Raw genomic sequence first — 15861 nt, forward strand, 5'->3', positions numbered from 1 at the left:
TTCGCAAATATACATTCCTTAATTGTACAAGAATTGTCCAATAAACAGATAATTAAATGTAAAGTAATTCAATTCAGAACAAATCCTTGAAAAAATTAAAGTTTTGTAAACAAAACGATAAAAACGAACAAAATAAGATTTTATAAAGTGTTCTAAGGTGACCGAAACAACAGCGTTTTTCATTATCAGTAGTAATATCCCTAGAACATTGATAACAGACGAGATAATTTCATGACAATCGAAAGCTCGTTCCTTGGTAACAGCACGAAGCCGAAGGCTGAGTGCTGTTACCAAGCAACGAGCTTGAGAAATTTGTCATGAAATTATGAGGCATTCATCAATGTCCGAGGGATATTCGGCGGATAATTTTTCGAAAAAAAAAAAAATCATAACTCAACATAACGAAACATTTATTTATTAAAAGTACAGTTAGTGAAAGTACAATTATTAAAATTTAAGTTAACATTATGAGTATACAGGGTGAGTCATGAGGAACTTTACATACTGCTACCATATGTAGAGTCCCTCAGAGAGCATATCATGTGGCCACTAAAAAATGTCAACTCCTCTTCTTTATTAATTAACAGGGTGATTTGTGTAATTGACCATTTATTTCATTTTACTGTAGTGTTTATACGGCTCATTTGATTTTTTTAATTTTTGCATGATACAGTACACTACTATCAAGCATTCGACTGGTATTACCTAACCTAAAAAATTCCAGGACTGGCTTTGGAAAAATTAATTTAGGGATTCGTATTAAATATTACACCCTGTATAATTTTTTTTTAAAATGCAATAAGTGATTTTCAAACTACATAAATAGCCAATGAAAACGACATATGCGACAATGTTGTCGCACTTTTATTAAATTTTTAGTGAACGATCAAATCTTACCAAAAATAGAACAACCATATTGAAGTATCAAATTATAAGGTATTAATTTAAACAAATGTTATAAATTTCAAACATTTTAATTAAAATGAGTTCCTACAACATAATCTAATACGTAGAAAATTAACATCTTTACTGTCACTTTGTATTATCTCTACGATAGAATCAATTGTTTTTCAATTTTAAATTTTTACTCATAGATCGTATTGGGGCATTATTTTCGATAAATAATAAATTAAATTGATTAAAAAGTCAAACCTCTTGTATGTGTTAGTTTTTGTTGATTGTAAATGATTAAAATTTTATGTCAAATAATAATACATTGCATCAACTGTACTAAATAAAAATAAATCTAAAAAAGTTTAAAATGAAGGTTGGCGTTGACCGTTTGACGTTTCTTGATATTTTATACCCATTGTCATTATTGTCATTATCAATTGTTATTTATGTGTACAAGAATACATATTTCTTCTGTCATATCTACGTTAAGTACATTGTGTTAGTTTTGGTAGAGCTTTTGTTACTTTCGTTCAAAATGCCACATCAGTTTTCGACCACAGAATATGCAGACATAATATTTGTTTATGGATTCTGTAATGGGAATGGTAGGGCTGCTAGTAGAGAATATCGCAGAAGATTTCCTAATCGTCGAACTCCCAGTCATCCAACATTTTAGTCAGTTTTTAATTATTTGCGAGAAAATGGCACTTTTCCTAGTGGAACAACAGAGCGACATGTAGAAGACAAGTGAAGCGCAGGAAGATGACATTATGGACGCCGTTACTATGAACCCTACAATAAGCACTAGACAAGTAAGTCGAGAACTCAATGTTACTCAATCAAAAGTAAGTAGAGTCTTACAAAAAAATAATCTATACCCATATCACATTCAAATGGTTCAGCGACTACATGCTGGAGATGAGATCGATAGGTTGGAATTTTGTAGATGGATTAACAATAATCGACCAACACTATACAGGACACTATTTACAGATGAAGCCCAATTTACCAGAGACGGGATAAATAATTCACGAAATTCACATGTGTGGGCAAAAGAAAATCCCCATGCTATTCGAGAACGTCGTTCTCAGTTAAGGTTTTCGGTTAACGTGTGGATTGGTGTCATAAATAACCAATTAGTAGGTCCTCACTTTTTTGATGGTCCTTTAACAGGGCAGGTCTATTTGAACTTTCTACAAAATATTTTGCCGAATTTGCTTGCCAACGCGAACGTTGCTATCCGAGGGATGTATTTTCAGCATGATGGGGCACCCCCACACTTTTTACTGGCAGTGAGACAACATCTCAATAATGTTTATGCCAACAGGTGGATAGGACGTGCAGGTCCTATTTCGTGGCCTTCAAGATCCCCTGATTTCAATCCCGTTGATTACCATATTTGGGGACGATTGAAGCACCTAGTTTACATAGTGGATATTAATAACCGACAACAATTAATTGATAGAATTATACATTGTTGTAATACTATTAGAACCGATCCCCAGAGTATCCGTAATTGAATACGTCAATTAACAATTCGGCAACAAAAATGTGTACAGGCTGGAGGGTTCCATTTCGAAAATCTATTTTGAATTATTTTTATTTTGTTACCATTATTGTATTTTTTCCAGTTCTAATTTATGGGTTTATCATAACTATGTATATATTTTTAGTTTTTTTTTTAAATTGTTCTTCGTTATTGTTAGTAGTTACTGTTTTTTGTTGTGCAGTGACTCAGTTTATCATTTCAATTAAAATGTTTGAAATTTATACCATTTGTTTAAATTAATTAAGTACCTTATTATTTGATACTTCATTATGGTTGTTCTATTTTTGGTAAGATTTGATCGTTCACTAAAAATTTAATAAAAGTGCGACAACATTGTCGCATATGTCGTTTTCATTGGCTATTTATGTAGTTTGAAAATCACTTATTGCATTTAAAAAAAAAATTATACAGGGTGTAATATTTAATACGAATCCCTAAATTAATTTTTCCAAAGCCAGTCCTGGAATTTTTTAGTTTAGCTAATACCAGTCGAATGCTTGATAGTAGTGTACTGTATCATGCAAAAATTAAAAAAATCAAATGAGCCGTATAAACACTACAGTAAAATGAAATAAATGGTCAATTACACAAATCACCCTGTTAATTAATAAAGAAGAGGAGTTGACATTTTTTAGTGGCCACATGATATGCTCCCTGAGGGACTCTACATATGGTAGCAGTATGTAAAGTTCCTCATGACTCACCCTGTATATATCTATACCAATCTTTTAGTATCAACGCCAATTCTTCTAAGCTTCTATGTTCATTCAACTCATATTCTCGTTCGCAGCAAAATTCCATGAATATTCCCCAAATATATTTGTGACTGTAGGTTGTATTTCTGGGAATTTTTTCTTTGATTAGCTCATTTATACTTTGAACATTCTCATTGCCGAAACGTGACATTTTGAAATTTATTTGGATGAAGTTGTCAAACTCGATCGTGTTGTCATAGGGATTGAAAATTGCACTGAATGCAATTATCAGTCTAATGTTGACATGATTGGGTGAAATTGTTCCACATGACACAAAATGACGAAATTTGAGTGGTTGTTAGAACAGTCGAAAAATTATCAAATAAACAACTTTCTAATAAACAATTGGAATGACTTTTAAATAAATAAATATTTTTTAACAAAAATTTATGTATCCCCACTTTAAGGGTATTAAAAGACATATTTTTATGTAACTTTTGTTATTATTTATATATATTTTTTATGTTTATTGCTCCTACAAGTTTTTTCAGTTTTTCGCAATTGTTTAAATAAATTATTAACTAAATTAATTTTAGAAGGCTTCAAGTGAATCGTTTTTTCATCACCTTTCAAGAAAACAAAACTGAAAACTGCAAATTAGGAAAGAAGTATTGAAAAAAATTAAAAATAATGATTTTCGACGATTTTTCGGCTATAAAATCATTGTTTAAACAATGAGTCCGTTATTTTAAACTGATTCTTTTGACATAAATCCATATATTTGTACCAAAACTTAAATTTTTTTAAGGATTCGTTCTGAAACGAATTACTTTACTTTTTACATGTATTACAATTTTATTTGACTGGGCTATTAATCGTGAAAAATGTTATGAATAGACTTCGGCAAATATGCATATTGCATATTTTGCATATTGTGCATATTTTATGCAAATATTTCATATTTTGGCATATTTGTATAAAAGTTTGCATAAAGTGCATAAAAGTTCAGATTTTTATACTGTATTTGAAAATTTTTAAACATACCAATTTATTTCAATTCTTGTATAAAATTTTGTAGTCATTTTAATCAAGAAATGATCTAAGTACGTAATCTCTACAGGTACAAAACATTTACAATTTCAAAGAAGATCAATTTAAGTAGCCCTCAACATTCTTAGAAAGTCTCGGTCACTGAGGCATTCAGTTATTGGATAATCGCTAAGGGTTCGCTCATTTGCATTTTATGATCTAATCCCCAAATCTATCTACAATTTATTGTATCTTAACAGCAGGTAAACGGCTAATAGTTTTGTTCCTAATTTAGGGATTTTCCAAAATCTCCCAGTTTATTGAATTAGGTACCTAAACATTTCTAATTTGATGCTCAGATTTGTAAATCATTTTTGTTTTGATATTCAAAGCGTAAACACTCGTTGTGCGTAACAAAAAGGAAGATTGTGATTTTATAATGCCTAAAACAACCAGTGCTTCAACTTGGATTAAACCTTATAAAGAGCTGTCTATGGATATGGGAAAAATCTACTGTTCAGTCTGTGGCAAAATTGTAAGTATCTAATATTTTCTATTAAATATCTAATATTTCATACATACAGGGTGTTTCCAAATGACACTTACAACGTTTGACTGTAGATACTTCTCGAAAAATTGAACAAAACGATATAGTTAATGAGGGGTCAAACTTATTTACTTTTCGAGATACAGGGTGTTAAAATTAAAAAAATTAAATTCTTTTAGTTAATAACAACAATAACTTTAAAACCAATAAACGTATTTACTTGAAATTACAGTTAAGTTATATGATGTACTAATGGTTAGTAACAAAAACTAATTTGTGGATTAATACCGCATTTAAAACACTTAGCGAGTGTTTTTTTTTCCAAACCAGTTATTTGATTAACCAAAAACACCTTGTATATTTTTATATTTTAAAGGTTGGGTTAAAATAAAGGTTTTTATTTTTATTTATAGATAGCATGTGAGAAGAAATTTCAGATAGACCAACATGTGAGAACTGCTTCACACATTGCAAAAAAAGGAAAAATAGGAGAAAAACATCAAACTTCAATGGCTAAATGTTTCCAATCTACTTCAAAAAAATTAGATGAGCAAGAAACTTTTAATGAAGACTTGTGTCGCGCATTAGTGTCTGCAAACATACCGCTTTCAAAATTAGCAAATGTAAATTTTAGTTCGTTTCTAAAAAAATATTGCAAACTTAATGTTCCAAGTGATCGGTTTCTAAGAACAAATAATGTGAACGGGCTATACTCGTCGGTGTTAATTAATATTAAGGAAGAAATTGCAGATAATTATTTTTACATATCTGTAGACGAAACCACTGATTCCTCAGGAAAGTATATTGCTCATTTATTGATTGGTGTTCTTAAAGAAGATACCTTACCAAAATCTCATCTTATTTCATGCCAGCAACTTGAGAAAACAAATGCTTTAACAATTTCGCATTTTATACAAGAAACATTAGCAACTTTTTTTCTTCCGACAACTATTCCTTCTAATAAATTACTGCTTGTTTTATCGGATTCTGCTCCTTATATGGTGAAAGCAGGACAAAATTTAAAAATATTTTTCCCAGATTTAATACATGTTACTTGTGTAGAGCATGGATTAAACAGAGTTGCAGAGGAAATACGAAAAAAGTTTCCTCTTGTAAATACCATGATATCCAGTGTCAAAAAAGTATTTCTTAAATCTCCTATAAGAATTCAACTTTATAAAGAAATGCTACCTAACATTCCTCTTCCACCACAACCTATTTTAACGCGATGGGGAACATGGTTAGAAGCAGCTAATTTTTAATCCAATTCTCATTTCCAATCCCATTTAATTCCCAATCTCTTTTGGATTCTAAACAAACTTTTCAGAGTAACTTGCTTCAACAAGAACTTTCATTTATAAAATCAAATTTTAGTTTTGTTCAAAAAACAATTACTCAGTTAGAATCACCAAAACTGTCATTGTTCGAAAGTACAGCATTAATAAAAGAATTTGCGTCATGTTGTCGGAACGTTAGAGGTAATATTGGAAATATTGGAAAAAAATAAAGGTTACCATATTCTTTCTGAAGTAGTCAGTGTTCTAGCTGGAAATATTTCGGAAACAATTAATTTAGAACCAAATGTTTTGGTTAGTTTGAAAAATGCTCCCGTTACATCAGTTGATGTTGAACGAAGTTTTTCCATATATAAATATATGTACTCAGACAGAAGCCACAAGTTTTTGTTAGAAAATTTTGAACACCACTTGGTCATTTATTGTTACCATAATTCTAAATAAGTTTATTCATACTTAAAAATGATGTAGTTACTTAAAATAAATGTAAATCTTAATGAATAGTAGGAAATATTTAGTTATGTACACTTTTTTTTTAAATAAAATTGTTACTATTTTACGATTTTTTTATTTATTTGTATGCATATTTTGTAAAATATTTGCATATTTTCGGGTAAACACGTGCATATTTATGCGCATATTTTTTACATTTTTATTTGCATATTTGCCGAAGTCTAGTTATGAACAACGTAAGGACGTCTTTATAGACGATTAAAATATCGATAACTCACTGTATGAGCACGTATGAACACAAAATACCTTGTTTACTTACTGAAGAAAAGCGTGCTGACGTTTGTCACTGCAGAGGATGTCTTGTTGGGAATCTTGTTTTTGCTGATGTTGAATAGGCTTCCGAAGTACTTTCTTTTCGGATATACAGCAAACGTTTGGTCTGATACTGGCTCTATCACAGTCGATGTGGTTTCATACCTACAAATAATCAAAAATTTTTAAATAAAATAGGACTGTTAAGTCGACATGAACTTCATTTTATTGGAGGACGATTTTTTCCATTTTTATTCGAATATGATTATGCATATGGAGCCGGCTTTTAAGCAACCTCATTCCCATATATACCAATATATTACAGAGAGGATCCCATTTTACTCTGAATCGAAAGCCTTTGTGTAACCTAGAAAACAGAGTAGTATTGGTATATTAGTCCGGTAAAATAAGGATGCAACCTCGGAATGAAAGATAATAAGCTGAAAATTTGCATACGTCTTTATTTTGATGGTATAAAATTTACCTCAAAAGTCTCATATAATCACGTGTCCGCGACTTAAGATATTTAAGGTCAAAGGTCACGAAAATGAGTTTTCTGCAAATACCTCGTTTCCCTTACACTTTATGACATTTAAGGTGGTAAGAAAAATTGTAGAATGGAAAATTCTCTTCAATTTTTGTCTGAAGTACTTTTATGTACCTTCAACCCTTCTTAAGATAGAGCGCAAAGAGTGGGGGACCGCTTACCTGTGTATACGGTAACGCGAAGTCAGCCAGTAGGATTCAATAAATAAGTTATATAGTTAATTATTCACTTAAAATACTATTATTATCATTAAATTTTTATTATTTATTATTTAATAAACTATATTTATAGATATTAATTATAAAATACATATTTTTTATATAATATTTATTTTATTTTTAACAAACATACAATATTAAATGAAATATTTCAAATGAACTTTAATGATATTTTTAACAGCTGTATATACGATAAATTAAGATCAAGTGCAGAATTCAACAATAATCATTTTTATATTTAATTAAATACTGAAAAAATCATATTTATTATTTTTTTAAATTATATATTTATTTATTAATCCAATAATCGATTTATTAAAGTTACAAATTTAATATATATTCTTTTATTATGTATGGTTAATATTTTTGTATTAATTTTCTTCTTCATCGTCTTCTTCTTCTTCTTCTTCTTCTTCTCAATATCGGATTCGTCATCATCATTCTCGTTTATTAAAGTATCAGAATAAAAATATTCAAGAATATCAGGTGCATATTCACTTTCTTCATTGAAATCATCTGAAGTTGATGAAGCGTTTAGATATGATTGTCCATTACACTGCCCACAAATTAAAGTACATTGCAATCCTGATTTCCTGCATCCGCAATTAGAACCACAACCTTTCTTGCAATTGCAAAATATTGTATTCAGCAGTTCTTCTGGTGCTGGCGGTAATAATGTTGTTATTGGTTCCAGAAATTCATTTTGCATTACCCAGCCGAATTCTTGGGGTTCTAAATCATTTCCCAACCAAATTTGGGTCTGATAATAGACACGAATGATATGCTGACGAGCTGCTACACTTAAAGGTGGAAGACTTGATAACTGCACTGGTTTGCTGAGTCTTGTTGATTTGATGAACTGGGTGTATCGAAAAGAGTCTATATCGTCTTCTGATGTTGGAGCATTATACGCTGCTAAGAAAATACGTACTCCATTTTCAAATAATTCTTGTACAGAGCAGTTTTTTTGTTGAAATAGTTGAGGTGACTGATGTAAATGGTGATTTTTTTCGAACATTTTAATAAACGATATTTTACCTTTCCTATAAATCGCAGAAGTCGAATCACATCCACTAAACGCGTGTAAAAAGCAACCGCCGTACAAGAGATTTGTATTTCGAGATATAATATTCGTAGTAATATGGACGAAAAGTATTTTATTTAATATTGTATGTTTGTTAAAAATAAAATAAATATATAAAAAATATATATTTTATAATTAATATCTATAAATATAGTTTATTAAATAATAAATAATAAAAATTTAATGATAATAATAGTATTTTAAGTGAATAATTAACTATATAACTTATTATTTATTGAATCCTACTGGCTGACTTCGCGTTGCCGTATACACACGTAAGCGGTCCCCCATTCTTTGTGCTCTATCTTAAGAAGGGTTGAAGGTACATAAAAGTACCTGAGACAAAAATTGAAGAGAATTTTCCATTCTACAATTTTTCTTACCACCTTAAATGTCATAAAGTGTAAGTGAAACGAGATATTTGCAGAAAACTCATTTTCGTGACCTTTGACCTTTAATATCTTATAGGTATATAACCTATAAGACCTAATAAGTCGCGGACACGTGATTATATGAGACTTTTAAGGTAAGTTTTATACCATCAAAATAAAGACGTATGCACATTTTCAGCTTATTATCTTTCATTCCGAGGTTTGCCCCCTTTTTTGTCTTATTTTACTGGATTAAATTGTGTTCTCAGCTTTTTCTATTATTTGTCTGATGTTCAGTATCTACTGAATTCGCATTGTTCTTCGGTTATGTCTAGGAATAGAAACTTCTTTAGATATTCAATGATTACATGTATTTGTTTGTCGGATTTGCTTACATAAGGGGTAAGAACAATGGTTATGTAATTGCTGCATACGGTTAGTGATCCTTTCTTATGGGTAGGGATAAATGTTGATTCGCACTACTCATCAGGCCCTTTACTGCCATCCAAATCATGTTGCATATATTTAGTCAACGTCTTCGTGTTAGCTTTAACATCTTAATAGAACTCTTAAATAAAATGGAATAGAAAAAAAGATATCAGAATAATCCAAAATATATATTAGTAACAAAAAGTGGATATCAAAATAGAAGGCATGCTATTCGATGAAATTGAAATCAAAAACAGGAATACGGCAGATTGCATTTTGTCCTCTTTAGGTATTGTCTATTCAAAAAATGCTCAAAAATAAATAACTGAAGGTGTAAAAGTAAATGTAGAAAGAGAAAAACACAACAAAAGATCTGATTCTTCTTCTTATCGTCTTTATAAGCAATTCTGTTTGTTCATTGGCGGATTAATACATCTATGGAAGGTTGTTGGCATCTATCTTTTGCGCGGTCGTCCGATACTTCGTAGTTTTTGATGTTATCTATTTCTTGGTTTACTCTAGTCCTGATTCTCACGCAGTCTTCTCGTGCCTCTGGTGTCTTCACGCCTTTGTATGTTAGGAAATCTTGTTTCTTTTCATTTGCTAGTGCGTTCACCCTTTCGTCGTACCATGGCATTTTGTATTCCCGTTTATTTCTGCTAACTTTTCTTTTACCTAAAGCTTCTTCCGCTGCTTGTAGGATACATTTTTTAATAATTTTCCAGGTTTCTTCTATATTCTTTTTAGTCTCTAGGTTATGGCTGTTTAGCTTTTCTCTTAGTCTGTTTCTATACAAGTTTTGTGTCCCTTCTTCTTCTAAGCTTTCTATGTTTTACTTTTCTTCTACTTTTTTATTTATTTCACTTGCCTTGTGTGGTTATTGTTATATTTATTTTTCCTAGTACCAGGCCATGGTCGGATCCTACATTGGCGGAAGATAGAGTGCGCACATCTATTATATTCTTGGGGTGTATTTTTCTGTTTGTTATAATGTAGTCAATCATAGAGTTACGTCCTTTTGTATCTGACCAGGTGATCTTATGTTGTATTGGGTGGTCAAAGTATGTGTTGTTCAAAGTACAAAGTTCTAGAAGTCTTTCTCCGTTGTCGTTGTGCGTTTCTTCGTTAAATCTTTGTGTAACTCCAGCCACAGGTATGTTGCCTACTCTGGCGTTTAGGTCGCCGAGAATAATTGTTTTACTACCGGCTATTGTCGTGTCCAGTAAATCTTGGAGCTGTCTATAAAAAGCATCTTGGTCTTCCTTGTTTTTGCTGTTATCCGGTGCATACACGGGGATAATATTAAGTATCGTCTGGTGAAGTTTAAGGCAAACCAGCATCATGTGTTCGTTGATGTATCTTATTTCTTGAATATTGTTACTATATTTATTGTGCATTAAGAGGCCTACTCCTGCCTGAGCTCGTTTGCTTTTATCTACTCCGCTGTACAGGAATATAAATTTGTTTCTATTGGCACTTCCTTTCCCTTTCTTTTTTGTTTCATTCAGGGCACATATAGCAATTTTATGGAGCTCCAATTCCTGCACAACTTCCTGTTCTCGTTTGTTCCATGATGCGATGTTCCAAGTACCAATTCGTAGATTATTTGGTCTCTTTGTCCTTTTTCTTGCGTGGTTCGTCATCTGTGTATCCGTCCAATTCCGAGGCTTCTGTTCGGTTCTCTGAGCATTGATTTTTTTGACAGTAAGTAGGCTGCTAACCTTGTTCACCAACCCCCTTTTCGGAGGACCATTTTTCCCAATGGTAATTACGATAAAAAAATTGTTGAAGTTTTTTGAATGTTTTAACTTACCTTAATACTATAACTGATGCAGCGACTATCACATAAGAGAAGAAAGCACCGATAGTCATTAAGTCCATCAAAGCATTTAAGTCTAGAAATGTCGCCATCAATCCTAAAAATAAAAAAATATAAAAGATATCTATATGATTATAAATGAATCGCGAAATGTTTGTAGGGGCATCACTTCAGAATCACTACACCACATTAGATAATTCTTTTTTGTTGTATTTGTTATTATCAGGAGAAGATTTCTGTAAAAGATAATTTTTAAAACATTGTACGGAAATAAAAATAACAAAATAAACAGTTTTTTTGTCATTTTAAATCGCAATATCACTAATAGATGGCGCGATAAAATAAATAAATAAAAATAGATATTTGATCAAATACGTTGTTCTGTTTTGTTTGATAAATATTCTTCTTCTTCTTCTTTAGCTTTAAGTAATCCAACTTTGGACATAGGCCTCCCCCAAATCAATCCAGTGTTTTCTATTTTGCGCCACTTGCTTCCAGTTGTATCCTCCGATCTTCTTAATGCCATCAGCCCCCATCAGTGTAATTAATAAATATTATTTTTAGTAATATTAATATTCCCAATTAGTAGATCTTCATGATTATGGTTTTATGTTATACCTATAATATTCATAAGTAAAAACTCTATTTCTTCATCATTTGCGCCAGCTAAACTAGCTATATCTAATGATTCTTATATATTTTGAGATGAGTAGTATGGATTAGAGTATTCTTTAAATAACAATTTAATTAAATTCAACGGTTTACTCTGTTGCAACAAGATCAAAGTGAAATTGTGATTTCGAAGCAGTTGTTAGATATTAGTAATGGTAAAGTCACTGTTGACACTTCGCACAGATTCATTTCATTACCTAGAGATTTTTGTGACTTAACAGACTCGAAGGAGGAGCTTATTGAACTTTGAAGCATTATTTAATTCTAAAGCGGTACGAAGTTCGGCCTATCAGCCAATTGAAAATAAATAGTGAAAAATTTTTCTACGACAAATGGTCTTCAATAATCTTCACTTCCACCGCAATGAAGTGACATTACAGCTTTTTGATAATATTGAGATTTATGATAAGACTGGACGAAGGTTCAAAAGGATAAAATTATTCGAATTAACACTGTTTTAAAGAAACCTTAAGAAGGACCAATAAAAAAATTCTTAGATAAGCAGTTGGTTTTTAAGATTTGTAGACTAAAATTGTTCAGTAATTCAGTTAGTTATTTTTAGTAAAAATATCCTGTAAATATTTAAATGTTTCAAAAGTTTCAAATTAAGTTTCAAAATTGATTATTATAATTTTTAGTAAATATTCAAATCAATGTTGCTCATGCCATCTATCTAATATGAAAATTTAAATTTTTCATTTTATTTCTTTGTCTGAGCTCGTTTCCTTACGAGGGTAAACTATTAAGGAATGGCGCCCAATTCATTTTAATTTTAAAGATCATACAAACAGATTATATATGAATTTAGAAAAAACACACCCAACCTGTTTCCGACCCGAGCAGAAAGGCCTAGATTGTTTGTGTACTCAAGTGAATAGTTTACTTACGTTACAAACAGAGAAAAAGTATTTGATAATCTCATATTACATACCTGAAATCACTCCAGATAAAATAGTCGAGATTAACGGAGTCTTCGTGACCGGATGAACGTTGGCTAAAAATTTGAAGATCAGTCCATCATCTGCCATGGCGTAAACCACTCTTGGAGTAAAGTACACTGATCCGAAAGCGCTTGAAGATAGAGCAAAAATGGCCCCGATCGTCACTATCCATTTTACCTCGATCCATCCGAACTGTTCAAAGACGTATGAGAATGGCGCATTCTCGTTCTAGAAAGTAAAAAAAAGTTAGATTTATAGACTGGTTGAATAAAATGTGATTGCTGTACTACAATTATAAACAATATGACCAAAGATTTATGTCGATATTTTTTTCCCGAGAAAACTTAAGAAATATGTAACTAGTAGTAGGAACTTTTTCTCTAATTTCAATAACGCTGGAATGATTTAACGGTAGTCAATAAATTTAGATTTAGATATATGTCTATAAACTAATAGCACTTAGATGGCAGAATGTATTGGTACCTAGGAGTAGCTAAAGGGAATGATATGCCCGTTGCATAAAAATGGTGATCAACTGGAGTGTAAGAACTATAAAGGCATTACTTTGATAGCATCTGCGTATAAAATCTTCGGCAATGTAAGACAGGGCGACGCGCTGGCGTGTCTCCTCTTTAATATTGCCTTGAAAAAGGCAATCAGACAATTGAATATTAGAATGAATGAAACTATTTTTAATAGATGGCATTCGCTGACGATATAGTTATAGAGGGCAGAAGTATGAGAGACATGGTGCAGTGTTTTACAAGGCTTGCGGACGCAGCAAGTGAATTAGGACTTGTGGTAAACGAGGAAAAAACCAAATATATGTTGGTTTCTAAAAACCCCCGAAATATTTAACAGAGAATTCAAATTTACAAAAATACCTTTGAGCAAGTCAAAGAATTCACATATCTTGGATCGCTAGTAAACGCAACAAACACGACAAGCGACGAAATAAAAAGACGCATAGCAATAGTAAACAGAACTGTTCACTGTCTCCAGAAACATTTAAAAAATTAAAATATAAAACGTGCAGTAAAGCTCAATATATACAAGACCTTTATAAGACCGGTTTTGATATATGGGACTCGGTTTTAATATTTCTTCCCCACTTTGATAAATTTTTTAGTAGACAATATATTCTTATTAATAGTACTATTAGATGTAATAGTAGTTTCTAATGTCACGTATACTTTAAATAAACGAGGTAGCGCGTCGATAAAAATTGCTATAACTATTTGATCATTCAATCTGGAAATCTGAAACTGTTCAAAAAACTTTAAATATTACATTTTAATGTAGATTTTAATAAAAAGGAAGATTTAAACATTTATACCATAAATTTTTAATTAGAAAAAAATATCGGACGAGTAGAATACGATTTTTTTTTAAAAATCGTCATTTTGTTTGTAATAAAAATGAAGAGTTCGGACACACCTCGTTTTTTGCGGAAATGTCCATAGTATATAGTGTCAAAATACAAAATCGAAATATTTAAACCGAGCCGAGATACCATAAGTTAACCTTTCAGCGATAACGTGACATGATGGTACATAAAGTATAACGTCGGACTAGCAGTCCGCAAATCTAGAAAAGGTCCAAAAAAGAAATATTTTCAGAAAAACGGTCTGAGAACTGGTCGATTCTTTAAATTATAATTAAAATAGACAAAAAAAAACATGTACATACAAATTTATTGTAATTTGTATTTAAACTCATGCTTTGAAAATAAAAGTTAACAGATATATCTTTTTCTCATTTTGAGTACTATAAAACACAAAAACACTAATTTATCAAATAAAAAACATTTATTTCTAAGAAATTAAACAAAGACTAAATAAAAAACAAATGTTTGAGCTGCGTAAAGTAAATACATGAATGAATTTATAACTTGAAAATAAGTCAATCTTCGCTGCTCTCTTCGGAAATACCATCTTGTAGGCAGTCGGAGCAAATGCATTTTGCGTGTTCTAAGCATACAAACTTTAGGCATTTTTGACAGGTATATCTGGTTGGCCTATTTTTTGTCTACTACAGTAAAAACAACGACCTCGACAATTAGGTTGTGGATTTGGGGCTGGAACAATTTCTTCTTCAATATGGCAATTTTCTTTTATTCTTGACCTAATTGATCTAGGAATACGTTTATTCAAACATCGACGTTGTAGATGATCGTTTACTAGTTCCATACCAAGAGCTGCTAGAAAATATCTTCTATGCGTTTTAGCTATCTCATTAGATTTATATTTATTTATTACAAATGAATTGATACCAGCTACATTCATTGCAGAATAAAAAATAACCAAAAACCATCTGCGAGTGGCTCGAGCGCAATTGTAGGCGGTACACATTTTATCAACTAAATTGCCCGTTAATTCGTCTAGCAAATCGTCGTGGTGCATCGTTGAGAGTAAAATAACGTTTTTGTTTTTTCTGGGTATACATGACACAATCGTACATTTTTCTCTAAAACCAAACATACTTGTTTTTTCTGGTCTCTTAGGATCAGTAAATTGAAGTGGAAGCTCTCTTTTGTTTTTTCTCATAGTGCCTATCATAGTCAGATGATGTTCGTTCAAAAGAAGATCGGCCAAGCTGAGGCTCGTAAAAAAATTGTCCATTGTTATATTTCTGTGAGAACCAGATATAGGACTGCAGAGGCGAGGATCGAGGGAAATATTGCTCGTATCAACTTTATATGGGCCAGGTGGCTGTTGTCTAACGTACACCTCTAGATTTGCGGTATAAGGAAACTTTGCGTCTACTAATGCATATATTTTTATGCCGTATTTATTAGGTTTATTGGGCATATATACCCTAAAGCCACACCTGCCACGAAAAGCTTCCAGTTTTTCGTCTACCGTTGTATATGCTGATAATGAAAAATGTTTAGGTAAATTTGAATTAAACGAATCAAAGAATTCTCTCACAGCTGCCAATTTGTCATATTTTTGCCTCTCTAATCGTGTTCGTTTATCATTAAAACGGATGTGTCTGAGCAAAAAC

General features: G+C 31.4%; 1 protein-coding gene across 2 annotated transcripts in view; it reads right to left on the minus strand.

The window, feature by feature from the left end:
- The window catches only part of LOC140441011 (high affinity cationic amino acid transporter 1-like), a 55032-nt gene that overhangs the window by 6086 nt on the left and 33085 nt on the right, over positions 1-15861 (minus strand). For both annotated transcript variants that reach the window (XM_072531401.1, XM_072531400.1), the window contains 3 exons: positions 12846-13083; positions 11237-11339; positions 6782-6939 (listed from right to left, as the gene is read on the minus strand). In XM_072531401.1, coding sequence (XP_072387502.1) covers positions 6782-6939; positions 11237-11339; positions 12846-13083 — 499 coding nt within the window. The remainder of the gene's footprint in view (positions 1-6781; positions 6940-11236; positions 11340-12845; positions 13084-15861) is intronic.

Source organism: Diabrotica undecimpunctata, chromosome 5 (genome assembly GCF_040954645.1).
Source record: "Diabrotica undecimpunctata isolate CICGRU chromosome 5, icDiaUnde3, whole genome shotgun sequence".
NCBI lineage: Eukaryota > Metazoa > Arthropoda > Insecta > Coleoptera > Chrysomelidae > Diabrotica > Diabrotica undecimpunctata.